A 19364-nucleotide genomic window follows, 5' to 3' on the forward strand; every position below is an offset into this window, starting at 1 on the left:
ATGGTGTTGTTGGCAGTGATAATGTATTGATAATGATGGTGGTGGTAGCGGTAATGATGCTGTGCTGGTGCTGGTGCTGACGACGGTGGTAGTGGTGATAGTGGTAGTGATAGTGGTGATAGTGGTAGTGATAGTGTGATAGTGGTGATAGTGTGATAGTGGTGATAGTGGTGATAGTGTGATAGTGGTGGTAGTGATAGTGTGATAGTGGTGGTAGTGATGGTGGTAGTGGTAGTGTGATAGTGGTGATAGTGGTGATAGTGATAGTGGTGGTAGTGGTAGTGTGATAGTGGTGATAGTGGTAGTGGTGCTCACCTTCCTGCCCATCGGGGAAGCCAGACTCGGAAGGCTCCTCAACGAAGCAGTGCGTGTCATCCGAACAAAAAACGAGTCACGGCCACGTCCCTCCACCCCACCCGTGTAAATAGACGCCGTGCATCGCAACAAACCCGTAACCGTGATCCCGCAAGTACCACCACCTCTATTACTAAGCCTCTAGATAACTTAAAAATCCTTAGTTTCAATGCGCGTAGCCTAAGAAACAAATTTGATGAACTGAGATGTCTTGCTTTAACAGAAAATTTTGACATAATTGCTATAACCGAAACATTTATCGACACCACAAATATTGATTTAAGTTCCGAATACAACATAGATGGCTACAGACTCTTCAACAAAGATCGTGTAAACCGTAGAGGCGGTGGCGTCGCCCTTTATGTCAAAAGCTATTTGCAACCCACTGACAAAAAACACCGGGAAACAGTAACGTTGAACATTTGTGCGTGCGAGTAAACATTGCAAAAGTCAACTTAAATATATCTGTCACCTACAGACCTCCCGGGCAATCACTCGATGACGACCTTGAAATGTACAGCGTCTTAAGGCAGTCACTTAATAACAGCGACTCACTGATATTAGGAGACTTTAACCTCCCCCATATCGACTGGGCGACACTGTCAGGTACAGAAGGCGAGTCACATAGAATGATCGAATTTCTTGAAGAAAATTATCTAAGCCAAATGGTTTCTGAGCCAACTCGACAAAATAATATACTCGACCTTGTTATAACGACCCAAGATAACCTAATCAGTAGTGTCACGGTAGGAGAACACCTCGGTTCTTGCGATCATAAATTAGTGCGCGTCGACATTAAAGCTCAATCATCAGTGACTGAAAATAAAGTAAAGGTGCCCAATTTCAAAAGAGCTAACTTCGTAGAAATCCGACAAAAACTAACAGAAATACAACTATCAGATGACGGCAACGTAGAGGAAGCCTGGCTAAGCCTTAAAAATCACTTACTCACTCAGCAGAACACATTCGTCCCCTTGTGCGAGAAGCGAATTAACACTAATAAAAGCCCACCGTGGTTTAATAGCGAAATTAAACAATCAGTCAATGAGAGAAAATTGTTTTACAGGTTAAAGAAAGAACAAAGCACGCCCGAAAACATTAGACTTTATAATGATGCCAGGCGACGAGTAAAAGACTAGTAGGTCAGGCAAAGCGTAGATACGAAGAAAATATTGCAGCCAACTGTAAAATAATCCGAAATCTTTCTTCAGTTACATAAACAACAGAAAGGCGATCAAAAGTGGTATTGGACCTTTAACAAACAGCGACGGTGCACTAGTGACTGACAGCCAACACATTGCAAACCTCTTAAACAATTACTTTTCCTCGGTGTTTAATACTAACAGTCTTCCTTTCGCTACCACCAACACCAGTACTATTGTAAATCTCGAGCATGCATTGCCTAATTTTGAAATAACAACCGATGAAGTCCTTAAAGCTCTCCATTCACTTAAAACAAATAAAAGTCCTGGACCTGACAAAGTATATCCAACTCTGCTGAAAGAAACAAAGAGCGAAATACTCTCCTCCCTCACAACCGTATTCAATATGTCCTTGCGACAAGGCATCGTCCCTTCAGATTGGAAAAAGGCTAACTTGACACCGATTTTCAAGAAAGGAGACAAAAAAGTACCAGGTAATTACAGGCCCATTAGTCTAACTTCGGTTGTAGGTAAGCTACTTGAGGGCATAATTAGAGACAAAATTGTGAATTACCTTGAAAGCCACTCATTGATTGGGGACTCACAACATGGCTTCCGAAACAAAAGATCCTGCCTATCAAACCTATTAACCTTTTATAACGACCTCTTCACTGTTTATGACGTAACCAAATCACTGGACGTAGTCTATCTTGATTTCCAGAAAGCGTTTGATAAAGTCCCGCATCATAAATTACTTTACAAATTAAAGCAAATAGGTATTGACGGTCAAGTAAACCAATGGATCGCGAATTGGTTGAGCAACAGACAACAAAGAGTAGTGATTGACGGATTTAACTCAGAGTGGGCGCCTGTCACTAGTGGCGTCCCTCAGGGCTCGGTCCTTGGCCCAGTGCTCTTCATTATTTACATCAACGACGTGGATGTTGGACTCAATAACCGCATTAGTAAATTTGCAGACGACACAAAGATTGGCAACTCGGTTCTCACTGACGAAGACAGGCAAAGCCTCCAAGAGGATTTGCACAAAATTTCAGCTTGGTCGGATAGATGGGAGATGCCCTTTAACGTAGACAAGTGCCAGGTCCTTCAAGTTGGAACGAGGAATAAGAAGTTCGAATACGAAATGCGCGGCGTTAAACTCAAAAGCGTTCAATGCGTCAAAGACTTGGGGTCAAAATCGCGTCAAACCTCAAATTCTCACAGCAATGCATCGATGCAGCAAATAAAGCGAACAGAATGTTGGGCTTCATTAAAAGAAACTTTGTATTCAAGAATAAAGTTTAGTCAGACCCCACTTGGAATATGCGGTACAGTTTTGGTCTCCCCACCATGCAAAGGATATTGCTAAATTAGAAGGTGTTCAGCGTCGGGCAACGAAAATGATCCCTTCCTTGCGCAACAAATCCTACGAAGAAAGGCTTTCTACCCTTAACATGTTCTCTCTTGAGAAACGTCGCCTCCGAGGAAAACTGATCGAATGTTTTAAAATACTTAATGGTTTCACGAATGTAGACAGATCAACATTGTTTATGATCGATGACACTTTGCGCACGAGGAACAATGGCGTAAAACTCAGATGTAGACAAGTAAATTCAGACTGCACCAAATTTTTCTTCACCAACGTTGTAGTGCGAGAATGGAATAAGCTTCCACCGTCAGTGGTCCAGTGTAACACGATTGACTCCTTCAAAAATAAGCTCGACCGTCACTTCCTTCAACTTAATATCAACTAGAGTAGAAATGCAACGTTTTGGAGTCTTCTGATTAATGTAAAATCACTTAGGTTTAAGGACAGACCACCAAGTCTGGACCATGGGGTCTGTGTGGTCTGATTTTCTATGTAAATCTATGTAAATCTCTCTCTCTCTCTCTCTCTCTCTCTCTCTCTCTCTCTCTCTCTCTCTCTCTCTCTCTCTCTCTCTCTCTTTTAATCAAGGGTATAGTACGAAGAGGAAGTGGGTTAGTGGTGAAGGTACAGGTGGAGAATAGGAAAGACAGTAGGAGTGCACAGTTGTATGGTGTAGGTTCGTTAGTTGTTCTGGTGTAGTTCTTACCTCCCCAACCCAGTCAGTGTCTTCCTCAGTATCCCATTCCCTCCCTTACACGCCCTTCATCCATACTGTCCTCCCCTGCACCTTCCCCCAACTTCAATCCATCCCTCTCTCTGTAAACATCACATACCCCAATCTCTCTACTTTACTTATTCCCCCCACCTTCCCCCCCACGCACCCTACCAAATATTTCGCTGCTTGGGAATAACATGCATTATTAACAGGACTTGGACAACAGCGCCCAGCATAACTCAAGCCGCCCTTGACTCCCATTTTTGTATTAATTAATCATCCCTCACATCCAGGTGGAGCCAAACATATGTTTTTATTTATTAATATATTTATGCAAAATAAATTAAACATTTTTCCCAAACATAAAAATAAATGCAAAACCAAGTGTGTTTCATTGTTCACCCAGCCTGGACGCGGCCGCACACTGGTGTCACGCCGTGAGCCTCTTAAATAACGCACATAGATCATTAACACAAAGATAGACATACGTGTGCACCTTTCAGGCCACGACGCAAGGCCGTCCGGCATCATAAATACATACTCTTCATAAAATATTATATAAATAAGGGAATTTCTAATTTTAAACGTACAGAAAAAATAAAAATAATAAAAAAACAGCATTTGAATCGCAATGAACTAAGAGAAAACTTAATTGAGTTACAAAGGAAATTTACTTCCTCCTCAATAAAACTTTACGTATTAAACCAATCAGTCAGATTCATGGCTAACACCTCCCCCCTCCCCACCCGCAGGCATACTGGGGAAGCGAGAAGGGCCGGTGGGGTGTCGCCCCTTATCTCATGAGTCATGCGTGCCGCGAGAAGTCCCACTGGGGTGCGGGCGTTAGCTAGTCAATATCGTGGGCAAATTGGCACCGGCTGCCGTACAGACAGTAACCCTTGTAGTGGAAGCTAAAGCACTGCTTGGTGCGGTACATCGGGTGGCGCGGGCACGAGCGCAGATCCAGCGTGCCATGGGCGTAGAGGCACGCGTCCCCGTAGCCGCAGTGGCTGCTATACTGATAAGAGCGGCACAGCTCCGTCTTATACTTAGATAGGTCATGACAGTGCCTGGTGGACCCACATTGCCGCCCGACTCTGCCCCGCTCCGGCCACGTCTCTGCAGTGTGGGACTGTTCCTGTACTAGGCCAGACAGCTGCTGCCATCCACTGCATCCGCCGTCGCCGCCGCCACCGCTGGCCTCTGAGTCAGAATCGCTCTGCAGAGTGCTGCACAGAACCGGCCGCTCCACGAATAGTGGCTTCACCTCGCTGACCCAGGTGTCATCACGCTGGTGTTGCCTTGGTAAGTATTCCCTCTTGCAGGACGATCCTCTCCTGCTGACATAGTTGGCCTCAAATCTAAAGTTTGTGATCTCACTGTATCTGGGCTTCAACAACTCACCGCCAGAAAAGCTCAAGTGACACCTCGCAGCGTCCATCTCATCGTCGGCTGGGCTCCACTGCGTCGTTGAGTAGCGTCGTCCTCCCTTAAGGATACTTTGCACCACCTCCAGATCCAGCAGCTCCTTGGCATTATACAAGCCGACACCGACTCCTCCACGCTTGCCGCCGCCACGTGGTGCCGGGACACTCAAACTTCCCTCTGAATGCAGGGGAAACCTGGCATTGCTGACTGGTGTCTGGGGCCGAAGAGGACTCTGCGGGGAGATGAAGTCAAACTCACTTGCTGAGTGTTTCCTCTTCAGGGGCGACGTAGGCGTTTCCGTCTTTGAGACATTTTTTTTGCCGCTTCGCAACAACGACGCTGAGGTCTTGTACAGGCCTTCTTGCTCCTTAGATGCCGCTGATGAGACGCTTCTAACGGCGGGAAGGGAACTAATGAGATCTGATTTGTGCTGGCATTCTTGTGGTTCACAGTCTGACCCCACGTCACCGTGCTGGCCGCACCATTTATTGGAAGTTAAGAAGTGGAGCTCGGGCGGTGGACTGGAGGAGGCGCCAACGAGCCTCCACGTGATCTTGGCAGTGCGGTACTCGTCCTCGTTGCCCGGGGAGTAGTGGAGTGCCTCCAGAACCTGCGTGTGGCACAGATACCATATGTTCTGGGAACGGTTTTGTTCACCTACACTAGTTGATTGATTGAACTGTAAAATCATGGCGCCGCAATTGCACTGGTCATATGGCGTCGAATAAAATAACCTAGTTTAAAATCTTAAATTTATAATAAGTTAAGAATAGTAAAATTATGAAAAGTAAAAGTGCATAATAGTAATTCTAGAAAACAATATAAATGTAACGACTACTGGCTGTAAGCCTACAGAATATGGAGGATACCAGCCTCCTGGAGGTAGTCGATGACCTCATGTCCCGGGGTGAGTGCATTCTCCCCCAGCAGCCTCTACACTTGTTACAAACCTATGTAATTTTCTGAGCCTAAATAACACATCAGAAGATACAAATCATCGGTCAGATCGACTGAACGGCAGCACAGAAATAGAATAACAGGCCAAAAGACTTACTCAAAGTCCGTCAAGAATGAGACAAAACAGATCAAACACTGAGGCACAGCTCGGGACACGTGGAACAGATGAACCTGAATGCTAAGGAGTGGAGAAACCCTTCCTTTGTTCCATTTATTCCATTTCCATTTACTCCATTTCATAATGTGCACGTCCGTCTGTTCCACTTGGTCACAGCTGTTTGAGTGATCGGCCTGTGTTGCTTCATTCCCGCCAATCGCCCCGCTACTGGCTCACCAGGTGGGCAGACACCATGACTCATTTAAGCAGGTCTAGTTGTGAGAGAGATTTAGGCATCTTATTGAGCTCTTATCTCCATCCAAGGGACCAAAGCATTCAGTCTAAGAATTTCGCAGAGGGTACCGAGTCTTATTTGAAGAAGCGTCAGAAATAGAAACGCTTAAGTCATTCTCAAGTTGTCCATAGCATTACTTAGAACTCTTCAGTGTGTTTGAGTCTGTGCAGAGAAGGATAAAAAATATTCACCGATTGTGAAAATTGCCAACAATGATAGGCTAAAACGTTTGAATTTGCATTTTTTCTTAGACAGACGAAGGGAGTGAAGAGGTTTTACAGGAACGATAAGACAGGATGCGGAAATAAAGTTGTGATCCGAGGAGTCCAACTGAGTTCAGTTTGACAGAATAAGGTGAAGGATTAGAGGTTAGGTTTAGGTCTAGAATGTTGAGCGTCAGGTATACGTGTAGGGTGCTGAACCAGCTACTCTAGATCAGTGAGGAGAGCAAAGTTGTTGGTTTGTTCACCAGGCTGGTCTGTGAAAGAGGATGACAGCCAAAGCTGGTGGTGAACATTGAAGTTTCCTAAGATGGAGGTTTCAGCGAAGGGGGGAGAGTCAAGATGTGCTTCATTTTGGAATTCAAAGAGTCAAAGAACTTTACTTAGTTGGTAGAGTTAGGTGAGCGATAAACATCACAGACGTATTTGGTAACAGAATAACAATTAAGTTTTATCCAGATGGTGGAAAATTCAGAAAAATCAAGACTGTGGGCACGAGAGCAAGTGATATCATTGCGCACATAGACGCAGCATTCATTTAATCCATTAGAGAAATTCATGCATAGGGAAGATAGGCGGCGTTAGGTTTACAGGAGCTTTCTGTGCAGAACCACTGGCCTCGGGTAGACTATATTCTTATGACTCTTAGCCCCTTTCTGTTTCTCCCCCTCACTCACCTCCTTGTTAGCGATAGAGCACTTGAGAACACCTTCCTCGGGGTCGTGGATGAAGGAGCAGCGGGCCCCGTAGCGGCAGCAACCTGTCTCATGGTAGGACTTGCAGTTGCGTGTCTTGTACTTGCCGTGGTGAGTGGCGCCGCGCAACTGGTGCAGTCCGTGGGCGTAGTTACATCTGGGATGACGGTATTAGGTTGTACGGCAGAACGGTTGGCAAGTGGATAGTAATGCACCCATAAGTGAAATGTTCTAGATATTTTTTTTTTCTAGTAGGAAAGTGTATTAAGAATAACAAAGAAAATAAAGCACGCCTGTCGTCAAATCTCTTTACATACATATCAATAACAAAACATTTTGCAGATGTGATCAAGAACCTAAGGCTACACACCAGAGATCTTTACGAGTACTTGACTTGACCTCGCACCCTGCCCACACCAGCAGTATATGTGTACTTGTACTTGTAGCAGACAGATCGGAGACGCTGGAATATATGGAGGCGGGCGCTGTGCGCATGCACTGAGAGGCCAACATATACTGTGTGTCTGCGTCGGTGTAATAGAATACAGCGAGATGCTCAGAATATTTATAGACGGCGGAACTCTGAGAAGCTAGAGCAGTGTATTGTAAACTCCGGTCGGTAGGGTCTCTATATATGCTTCACTTCTCATATTGCTTTCTACATCTGGGGATTGAGTGACTGGGTGGATGGGTGATTGACTGTCTGGCTATCTGGGTGAGTGCCTGACTGGTTTTGTGAGTTGTTAGCTGTGTGACAGACTGGCTGACTGTTTCAGTGAATGGCTAGGTATATGGATATCCGGGTGACTGCATGACTGGTTATGTGAGTTGTTAGCTGTGGGACAGTCTGATTGTCCACGGGCAAGGAGACGGTACGAGTGAGGGCTGCAGTGAGTGGCTGACAGCTGGTGGTTTAGCAGGGCATGCGCACAACGTCATCTCCAAATATTCTGGTATCGCCATATATTCTGCTGCATCGGCATTAATGACCGAGCTCTCGTGCAACACAGCAGCGGAGCTGTTGAGTCTCTCCGCGGACGGGCTGGCAGTCTGAGATGGGATGTTCAAAAGATCACAGACAGACGCTGTTTGAATCATCCCAACGCGCCCTTATCGTGATCATGGGCTACGAGGCCCACTTAAGTGTACTTTCTAAGGTTCGGAACTATGATCGTAGTTCACGATGATGCGACCTTAAGACACGATTCGTTCCGGTTCTTTGGTTCATAATGCATCCCAGTTGATTGTCGCTCGATTAATTAGAAGCAGGGTTTCATAGATGTTGGACACCGCAAACCAAACGTAATGCCCTATCAAAACGTAAACACGTACACTGCCAGCACATGCCTTCGTATCTTAACATCACTCAAGCTCACCCTCATGGTGGCACTCACAAACACAACGAAATTGGGAAAATAGCTGTTCTGAAGAATTTCCTCTTCGTTGCATATTATATTCTCCATCCCTGTGGATATATATTAATTCTGGTTGCCTCTTTACATAATGCAAAGGAAATACAGGTGTCCATTATGCATTGCATTGAGATGCGAGGAGGAGGGAAGGATGTTATATTATAAGAGTAAACGCATTTAGCATAGTTTCACAGAAAGGCGAAGAAAAAAACTTTTACTTATGCTTCTTGGCATCTTTATTTCTCCAAGAAACGTGTCATTCTGTCTATCAATTTCCTCATACATCTCTGTGGTAATCGATATGTCTCCCAGCACATTCTGGAAAGAGCCACTTAAAAAAATCTAAATGTCATTAAAATCTGCTAATGGCAATGCCCAGCACAGGGTCTTCTTGTCACTCGTACAACTACTGGTTCTAGTCTTTCACTCCTATGAATGAGTTCTCGTCTAGGGAACCTATACTATTTCGGCGAGTGCTCGTCACTGAAAGCAAATGGGCCCATTCTGTCGGTGTAATTTATTTTACCCCTCAGTGCTCTACGTGTCATGCTGCAATATCACATGTAACTTCATCTTCATTCACGTTACATGGGAACAAGGTAAATAAACTCAATATTACTAGAAACAAGATGTATTATTGTCGAGAAACATCCACTATGCGACCCTACAATACTCGCAGAGATAGTAGCTCTAAGAGCAAATATGGCGGACGGATGTTATAAAAATCGTTCGCACACACACCTTAGCGACCCACAAGCTCGCCAGGATTATCTTAGCTGCTTTGATGACCTCAGCGACCGCTGGAGCTGCTGAACATGCCACCCCTGATTCAGTGACTGGACAACAGAATCATGTTTCTATTAACTGTTCTGGGATTGGGAATGAGAAAATAAAGACTTGAAGATAAAACATGTGGGCAAAGTTTACTCGAAATAGGAATGCCATGCGTTCAGGAGCCTAGCGATGCAAGGTAACGTAGCCTCTGTCATGTCACTGGGTAACTGAGTGGGAGGTAAGAGCTGGGCGGGATCCGAGTATTAACTAACTAATGGGGAGCTATACCCAGGGGCGCTTCGCTTCACTCACTCGACGCCATACTCACGGCGGTCCTCCCGAGCAAGCTTCCACGCAGCCGCCCTATCCATCCCAAGTCCTTCCCGGCAGGATCGCCTGACTTGCCCCAGCCATGAGTTACGTGGGTGTCCCCTTGGTCTCCTAAACTCAGTGTTGTCTCGTGCAGAAACAACCCTGTGAGCAGGATCGACGTCCGGGAGGTACGCCACGTGCCCATATAGCCGGAGTTGGCGTTCAAGGACTAAGCTGGTAACAGGCCCCGATGCAGTTTCGCGGAGTAGGGGCTGGTTAGACACGAGGACATTCCATCGATGCCGTATGATCCTGCAAAGGCACTTGGTACCAAAGGCATCGACTCGCCTCTTCAAGTCACTATTCAGTGTCCATGTCTAACAGTCATACAGTAAGACAGGAAACACAAGCGACTTAAAGATTCGAATCTTTGTCCGCCTGTATAGATATCGACAATGCCATATACTCGTACTGAATAAGTCCATAACACCGTGGCCCAGGCTAATCCGTCGAGAAACTTCCTGGTGAGACCCACCATTGTTATACACTACGCTACCAACATCCTCCCACATGCATGAACAGACTGAACTATCTCATTCAGCAAGCCTCTAAACGATTTGACTTTAGTTTTGGCCCAGGAGACCTCCCGTCCCTGAGGCTTCGCCTTCTCATGCAGCACTTCGAGGACACACACATACCAGGACCTCCAGCGATACCTCGAGAAGTACAGCATCATCAGCAAAAACAAGGTCAGTGACCTTGATGTCGCCAGTAGATGCTCCGCAGCGACTTTAGTCAGCAACTTTGTCTGATACCCAGTCCATGCAAGTGTTGAAAAGTGTGGAGCAAGGACGCACCCCTCCCTTACTCCATAATTATCAGGGAAGAAGTCGACAACGCCTCCCCCACACTTCACAGCACTCTCAGTCGCAGAGTAAAGGCCAGTCATCAAGTTATTAATCCTTGCAGGAATCCGACGGGAATATTCCAGAGTGCTTCATGATGCACTGAACCAATACCCTTCTTGAGATCGACATAGGCTGCTAGCAGCCCCTGTCGACACTCATGTCGGCTTTCCACGAGGACGCTAAGTGCTAGGATCCGGTCAATTGTTGACTTATAGTGCGTGAACCCAGATTGCTCAGGTCTCTGAAACTTTAGCAGATGAGATCGAATTCGCATCAGCAGCGAATGAGCGAGCACATTGCCCGACATACTAGGCAGTGTAATTTCACGGTAATGGTTGAAGTCATATCGGTCCTCTTTCCCTTTTCAGATAGGGACAACCAACCCCCTTTTCTAGTCAAAAGGAATGACATCGGTCTGCCACACGGCAGACAGCACCTCATGCAACCCACGGATCATGGCTTCACCCCCAGCTCTCAACATCTCTGCACTGATATTACAGATTCCAGCTGTCTTTTCAACTTTCAACTTTCTTACAGCTTTTTTCACTTCCGCAAGCGAGGCTGGAGTTCGTCTGCTAGGGGATCAACAGCTGCCGTCTGCAACCCAGCCAGAGGGAGCTGTCCACTTGGTGACTCTGCTGTGTACAACTGCCCAAAGTACTCTGCCCAACGAGCCCGGTACCCATCCGCATCTGATACTATCTGCCCATCAGCCGTTCGGATAGTACTCGTCTGATGTGAGGATTTGGATCGGAGCTTCTTCAGAGCTCGAAAGGCAAGTCTAAGGTCGTTTGCATTTAGACAACCCTCGACATTCTCAACGAGACCTTTGACATACCTCTCCTTATCCCTCCTCAGAAGGGTTTTAGTCCTTCGTGACAGAGTTCTGTATCGCTCCGAGACCCCAGCAAGCCTGGCAGCACAACTCTCCTTTACATTCTCTAGTGTCTCCCTTGAGGCAACGCCACTCCTAGACCTTGGGTGTTCTCCAATGCACTCCGCGGCAGCTTTGAGAGTTTCACGTTTAAAAGTATCCCACAACTCTCCAGGGTCCTTCAAGTACTTCAATCCGATTTCAGACTGCCACTGCATACTCCTGAGCACATGCCTGATCCCTTAGTTTCTCAAGATGGAACCCTGGCGGGCTGCATCTGAGATTTTTTGGGACCTGATGCGAATCCCCAGTTTTACAACAAAAAAGCCTGTGGTCGGTATTGAATAACTCAGCACCCCGGAAAACCCTACAGTTCTGGAGGATCCTCCAACGAGTACTAACAAGGATGTGATCGATCTCCTTTGCCACACCGCCAGCATTGCTATACCAAGTCCAGCGGCGAGGCTCGCGTCTCTGGAACCAGGAACCAGCAATCCTCAGCCTTCTGGACTTTGCAAAGTTCAGAAAGAGTGAACTGTTTACGTTTCTGGTGCCAGAGCCATGGGGACCAACACATAACTCGTAGCCATCTCTCTATGTGCCAGTAACTGCATTGAAGTCGCCCAAGACAATGAGTGTGTCACGTGAGGGGCACTGGTCAACTATAGTCAAGCTTGGCGTAGAACATCTCTTTCTCCTCACATCTCGGTAGGGGAGTGCACTGCAATAAGAGATATGAAGTCAAAGATGTGCTTCAACCTCACCAGCATCATACGCTCATCAACCGGAGTAACCCCAACGACAGAGGACTGCAGTCGGCTAGAAATGGCTATAGCTACTCCCTTGCAATGAGCACCATCGCTCTGGCCTGACCAGTAGTAGGTATAATCTCCCCTACTGATCTCTCCATTGCCAGGTCTCTTAGACTCGGAGAGCCCCACTATGTCCATCCTCAGCCTCCTGAACTCGGCTGACAGATAGAATAGATGCTGATCATTCGAGAGGGTCTGGACGTTCCAGGCACCCACACGGAGAGAATGCCGGAGATTAACCCCGGGCCTGGCTCGACGAGCTCGTGTCTCGTCTCCACCGCCCTGGCGGTCCCCGAGAGAAGGGGGTGGGTGTGTTCGGGGAAGGGGAGCTCTCCTGCCCTGACCAGACCTGTCAAAAGTAGGTACTTGATGCCATATGTTCATGTTGGGAGGGTTAGCTCTCCTGCGACCTCACCCACAACGGAGCCCTACAAGGCGAGGCTGATCGTTGAACCTATAAACCAAACAGCCCCAGGGGTAGCAGGAGAGTATACGCGGCCACCACCTGACACAGTGGTGGTTGCTTGGCTCATGGTCACGCAGACTAGCCGATTGACCTCTCCGATCCAGAAGAGGCCGCCCGTCTTGGCCAGAATAAGGGACCAAAGAGGTGTGTTGCTAGCCGCAGCACACGACTACGGCATCGCTCAACCTCCAGGACTCCCACCTCCCAGCCTTACAGGGACGCCACACACGGCTAACGTATGGAAGGACTAGGATTAAGAGTGCACCAGCCTGTTCTCAGGGTCTGGCACGTCCAACAGAGAGAAGGATTAATTAGAAAGAGGGAAAGAAAGATACAGCTCGGGGTGGTTGGCCAAGATTGGTGACAATGGTTTAAACAGACACCGACCGGAAGAGGACGGTCGTAATACCATCTGTAGGTGATAACGACGTTAATAGGACGTTATTAGGACAGTTTGCGAACATCTTGAAACCTACTCACGTGTGTCCAGATGACAGTGAAAAGGGTACGTGCTCACCATTGATCCTACTTTGCCCAATTCTATAGCAACATCAACATCAACCACAGAGACTGCATGAAGGAGGATACAACCCAGAATTATGTGATTGCCTACCTCCACTACCGCCAGCAGAATGAATTGCAACACACATTGGATTTACTCCAACTGTTGATGAAGCTACGGCAATGGATGAAGCAAAGAAAAGCACGCCGGGTGTGGGTCAAACCTTATCTGAAACAGAAACCAATGCTTGGCCACTATGACAATCTGATCACGGAGTTTTTGGCTGAAGATCTAGACCTCTACAGAAACTTTCTCCGGGTTGACAATAACCTGTTTTATGAGCTAGTACATGTTGGTACTACACTGAAAAACAACAAACATTCTGGAGACAACCCCTGGCGCCTGGCCTGCGACAAGCGATCACCTTACGATCACCCTACGATCATCCCTCCTTCACACAGATGGTCGGTGCGGCGCTGTTATCACATCTGTATGCGGTCGCCAGACGTACGTTACAACCATCGGAAGTAGATGTTCTTAAATGCCGATCATTGCCGACGTCGAAACGACGTTGTTGAGATGGACATCCGAGGGTCGTGGCTTAATGCCGACGGATGACAGCTGTCGGGGAGGGCGCAGATTGTTTTGAAATTTCCTAAACCGTCGGCGTGTGGCCTGACGCGCCACGACGGTCGGTGAGGTATGGCGATGCCGCAAACGATCCCCGAGATAACTTGAAGATGATCGGGAAGAGAAATGGCGACCACCGTGGATGGCATAATATTCTAACGTCGGGAGGCGTCGGGACTCAAGATCGTGAATGTGTGACACTAGCCTTGGATCTTTGGCTAACGCTAGGCCTAATGGCGCAATGCGACTCTTTGAGTACCGGCCTTACGGACTTCACTTGAGCTTATCGTTGCGAAAGGACCCTTGAAGACATTCTAAGGGAGAGTTCTGAGTTGTAGGGAGTAGGCAGTTAGACAGCTACCGAATCGGGTGCAAGCTACTCCCGATGAGGTATATACGGGAAGCAAGGGGGTGCTGAAAGCCTATTAAAGACCCTCCCGTGTCCTCACTTTCCGTTTCCGTATTTTCTCACTAACACCAGAGAGTAGTTCAGCATGCGCTCTAAAGACAAAATTCACTTACTTCCCACACCACACCACATACACGCTACACACACTATTTCCTTAAAACTTTTTTACAAAATTCAAAAATTATTATGGCGAAAGAATATACTGCTTCGGAGTCCTCAGCTGCGAGGGGGACCATAAATACCCCCATATCCGACTTCCTTTTTGGTGCTGACAATAAGAGGTGTCCTGATAACTCTCCCAACTTTCTATTCATCTTCTGCCACATTCGCGGTCTTTACTCTATTTTCTATTCTGTGAAACACCATCTCTCCTCTAAATCTCACCTTCTCTTCCACACCAAAACACCGGGTTCTGAGGCGACTGACAGTAATTTCTTATGTTCCCTCTTATTATCTCAATCCTAAATTTCAATCCAAAGCTGGATGTTACGTCTACATACGCAATGCCATCACTTGCTCTCGTGCCCACGACCATGACTTCTGAATTTTCTACCATCTGGCTGAGGCTTCGTTATCATTCTATCACTAAATACATCTGTGCTGTCTATCCCTTGCCTAGTTCTAACAACGATGTAAAATTCATTGAGTATTTGAGTTCCAAAGTGGAGCACATCTTGACTCACTCTTCCTTCGTTGAAATCTCTATCTTAGGAGATTTCAATGTTCACCACCAGCTTTGGCTTTCATCCTCTTTCACTGTACAGCCTGATGAACAAGCCAACAACTTTGCTCTCCTCAGTGATCTAGAGCAGTTGGCTCAGCACCCTACATATATAATATACCTGACCGCCTTGGAGACACGCCCAACATTCTAGACCTCTTCCTAACCTCCAACCCTTCGGCTTACTTTGTCAAATTGTTCTCTCCGTTGGGCTCCTACGATCACAACATTATTTCTGTAATCTGTCCTATTGCTCCTGTACACCCTCTGGACCCACCGAGGAGGCGGTGCTTCTGGCATTTTGCTTCAGCTCGGTGGGACGACTGAGGATGTATTTTTCTGAATTCCCGTAGAATGATTACTGCTTCCTGGAGAGAGACCCCTCTGTGAGTGCCCATTGCATTACTGAGGTGATTGACTCTGGAATGGAGGCACACATTTCATGTTCTTTCTCTACTGCTTGGCTCAATAACGCTTGCTCTCGTGCTATCAAAAAATAGAGAGGAAGTTCACAAAGGATACCAGAGCCTTCGTACTCATGCTAATCATGATCTTTACATTTCTGCCCGGAATCGTGCCAAATCTACTCTCCAACTTACCAAAAATTCATCCATCGGGGATTATTCACGATAGGGTAGCCTACTAATTTCGAGATGCTGATTACTTATTTCTGGACAAAATATGATGCTGTTTATTATGGAGGCAGTATTTTTCTCCGGAAATCACTAAATGATTGACTTTTCAATGCCTTTTGTGCACCCGCCGCCGCAACCGCAAAAGAGCTCGCAGAGAGGTTCAACTTGCTCACTGTTTCTATATTTCACTCATCGCTCACAGAGATCACAAGTGGTGAAACTAGAACAAAACCAGGCATTTTTTTTTTTTTTTTTTTTAACGTCTTGGCCTATTGCACCGGTAGGCTTCTTCCCGGTGGATCCTGATGGTCGGCCCAAGCTTCTTCTTCCCGGTGGGGCCTGATGGTCGGCCCAGCCCGTTCTGGCGCAGGCGAGTGTTTATAGTGGCGCCATCTTGCGTTGGCTCATGCTGCCCTCCCGGAGCTCATCTTTAATCCTAGAATCTAGAGTCCGGGTTGATAGGTGGTCTTGTGGACAGCATGTGGGTAGTTTTAAGCCACTCGGCGGCGGCTGAAAAATCCCAGCTTGATGGCACCGGTCGGAGATTGAACTCCTCCTGAACGCCTGAACTCCTGAACGCGGGGCCGTCTCGCTATCTGTTCAGCCACCGCCTCCCCAAATTTATGTTTTTCCTGCTGTGTATTCCCCAGTGCATGTGTATTGAAAAACAGAGCAACTTGTTTCTGTGAGAAGGTATTTCTCGCAACACCGGCTGGACCGCCGCCGCCATATCCCGCTGCGTATTTTTCCGCCGCCCCGCACTGCGTGCTGAATACATTTAAACTAACCAAACCTAACTTTACATAACCTACCTAACGGGGGAGCTTCACCCCCCTCGACCCCCATTCCATTTGCGACGGAAAAGCAAAACGGCAGTGTACGTGTTGTATGGATACAAAATATACTTCATATATGGGGCTTCGCCCCCACCTCCCCCAGCCCCCCTTCTATTTTCCGGAAGTCACTTGTTACTGCACTGCATTCAGGTACCTACTAAAAAAAATCCAAGTTGTAGCTACGTATTAACTTAGCCAGAGGAGGCTATCCTTTCGTAAATATTATCCCTTCTATCAAGAGAAAGTGCCGCAATTTTACTTTCTCTAATTCTTCCAGAGACTTCTGGTACCTAGCCCAAACTATCTCTTACAAACTCACTTCGTCTTTCCCACCTCTCCTAAGTCCCGATGGCAGCACAGGTGTCACTTCTGTCTCTAAGGCTGAACTCTTCGATCAAACCTTTTCTAAAAATTCAACTCTGGACGATTCAGGGCATGTTCCTCCTACTCATCCCCCCCTCTGATTCAACTATGTCTGTTATTAAGATTCTTAGGAGAGATGTCTTCTATGTCCTCTCTGGCCTCAACCCTAGGAAGGCTTATGGGCCTGATGGAGTGCCTCCTATTGTCCTTAAGTCCTACTTCCGTGCCGACACTTTGCCTGGTAAAACTCTTTCGTCTCTGCCTTTCAACATCTATCTTTCTTTCCTGCTGGAAGTACGCCTACATACAGCCTGTGCCTAAGAAGGGTGACCGTTCCTCTCCCTCAAACTATCGTTCAATAGTTTTACTTTCCTGTCTTTCTAAAGCTTTTGACTCTCACCCTCACAGATGTCGTCCATAAACAAGGGCCTTGTCCACCTTCGTATGGAGTATGCATCTCATGTGTGTGTGTGTGTGTGTGTGTGTGTGTGTGTGTGTGTGTGTGTGTGTGTGTGTGTGTGTGTGTGTGTTGGGAGGGGGGGGGGGGGGAGACTTTATACACACACCTTTTGGGCACCGTGGGGTAAAAGGCATTTTGTCTTATATTCTGCCGCAGTGTTGCCTCTTTTTTTTTTTTTTTTTCTCTTCTATTGCTATTTTCATGCTGACTGCTCTTCTAAACTTGCTAACTGCATGCCTCCCCCCTCCCGAGGCCACGCTGTACTCGATTTTCTACTCAAGCAAATCGCTATACTGTCCTAATCACTTTTGTAATGGTTAACCAGTATCTTTATTCTTTTATCTCTCACTGGGAAATTCTGGAACAGCCTTCTTTCGTCTTTATATCCTCCTGCCAACGACTTGACCTCTTTCAAGAGAAGATTATCACGACACTGCTTCACCCGAAATCGGCCTCTTTTGGCCACTCTTCTCAATGTTATAATATAGGGGCATGTGATTAGCGGGATTTTTTTTTTTTTTGTCCTTGAACTGCTTTCTTTACTGTAAAAAAAATAATGTTTGTCTCAGACTATTAAAGATAAATTTGAACAACATTCATAACAAAACTATTTTTTTTTTCAGTCACCGCCGAGTGGCCTAAGACTACCCACATGCTGTCCTGAAGACCACTCATCAACCCCGACTCTAGAAGAACCGTCCAAGTAAATCAAGAATGAGTTCCGGGGGGCAGCATGAGCCAAGAATAGACGGCGCCACTATAATAATTGCCTGCGCCATGACGGGCTTGGGCCAACCACCGCATTCTGTACTATCACTCCTGTACAGCCTCCGGACCCACCGAAGAGGTGGTGTTTTTGGCATTTCGCTTCACCTCGGTGGGACGACCTAAGGATGTACTTTTCCGATTTTCCGTGGAATGATTACTGCTTCCAGGACAGAGACCCCTCTGTGTGTGCGCAGTGCATTACTGAGGTGATTGTCTCTGGAATGGAGGCATACATTCCACGTACTTTCTCTGGTCATGCTAAAAAGCCTTGGTTCAATCACGCTTGATCTCGTGCTATCAAAGATAGAGGCATTTCACAAAAAAATAGCAGAGCCTTCGCACTCCTGCTAATCATTATCTTGACGTTTCCGCCCGGAATCGTGCTAAATCTATTCTTCGACTTGCCAAAAACACTTCCATCAAGAGTAAATGCTAACACCTTGCTTTCTCTAATACTTCCATGGACTTCTAGCACCTAGCCAAAAACACCTCCAACAACATCACTTCTTCATCTCTCCCACCTCTCCTTAATCCTGACGGCAGCACCACCATCACATCTCTCTCTAAGGCTGAACTCTTCGCTCAAACTTTCCCTAAAAAGTCCGCTCTGTACGATTCAGGGCATATTCCTCCTACACATCCCCCCTCTTGACTCCACTATGCCTGTTATTAAGATTCTAAAAAATTATGTTTTCTGTGCCCTCTCTGGCCTCAATCCTTTGAAGGTATATAGACCTGATGGAGTGTCTCCAATTGTCCTTATAAACTGTGCTTCTGTGATGGCACCCAGCCTGTTCAAACTCTTTCGTCTCTGCCTTTCAACGTCTACCTTTCCTTCCTGCTGGAAGTACGCCTACATACACCCTGTGCCTAAGAGGGGTGACCGCTCTAATCATTCACCCTACTGTCCTATAGCTTTACTTTCTTTCTAAACCTTTTGAAACAATCCTTAACAGGAAAGTTCTTAAGCTTCTATCAACTTCTGACCTTCTCTCTGATCAGCAGTATGGATTCCGCAAGGGGGAGTTCTACTGTGGATCTTCTTGTCTTACTACCAGACTCCTGGTCATCCTCTCTTAGCCGTTTCAGTGAAACTTTTGCTGTTCCTTAGACATCTCGAAAGTTTTTGACAGAGTCTGGCATAAATCTTTGCTTTCCAAACACCCTCCTACGGATTCAATTCTTTTCTTAGTACTTTCATCTCCAGTT

At 46.6% G+C, this 19364-nt stretch overlaps 1 protein-coding gene across 2 annotated transcripts in view; it reads right to left on the reverse strand.

Moving 5' to 3' along the window:
- Positions 1 to 3930: 3930 nt before the first annotated feature.
- The window catches only part of LOC126980726 (uncharacterized), a 31143-nt gene continuing 15709 nt past the window's right edge, over positions 3931 to 19364 (reverse strand). For both annotated transcript variants that reach the window (XM_050831003.1, XM_050831002.1), the window contains exons 4-5: positions 7256 to 7430; positions 3931 to 5618 (exon numbers count right to left, since the gene is read on the reverse strand). In XM_050831003.1, coding sequence (XP_050686960.1) covers positions 4428 to 5618; positions 7256 to 7430 — 1366 coding nt within the window. In that variant the 3' untranslated portion in view covers positions 3931 to 4427. The remainder of the gene's footprint in view (positions 5619 to 7255; positions 7431 to 19364) is intronic.

This window comes from Eriocheir sinensis, chromosome 45 (genome assembly GCF_024679095.1).
Source record: "Eriocheir sinensis breed Jianghai 21 chromosome 45, ASM2467909v1, whole genome shotgun sequence".
Classification (NCBI taxonomy): Eukaryota; Metazoa; Arthropoda; class Malacostraca; order Decapoda; family Varunidae; genus Eriocheir; species Eriocheir sinensis.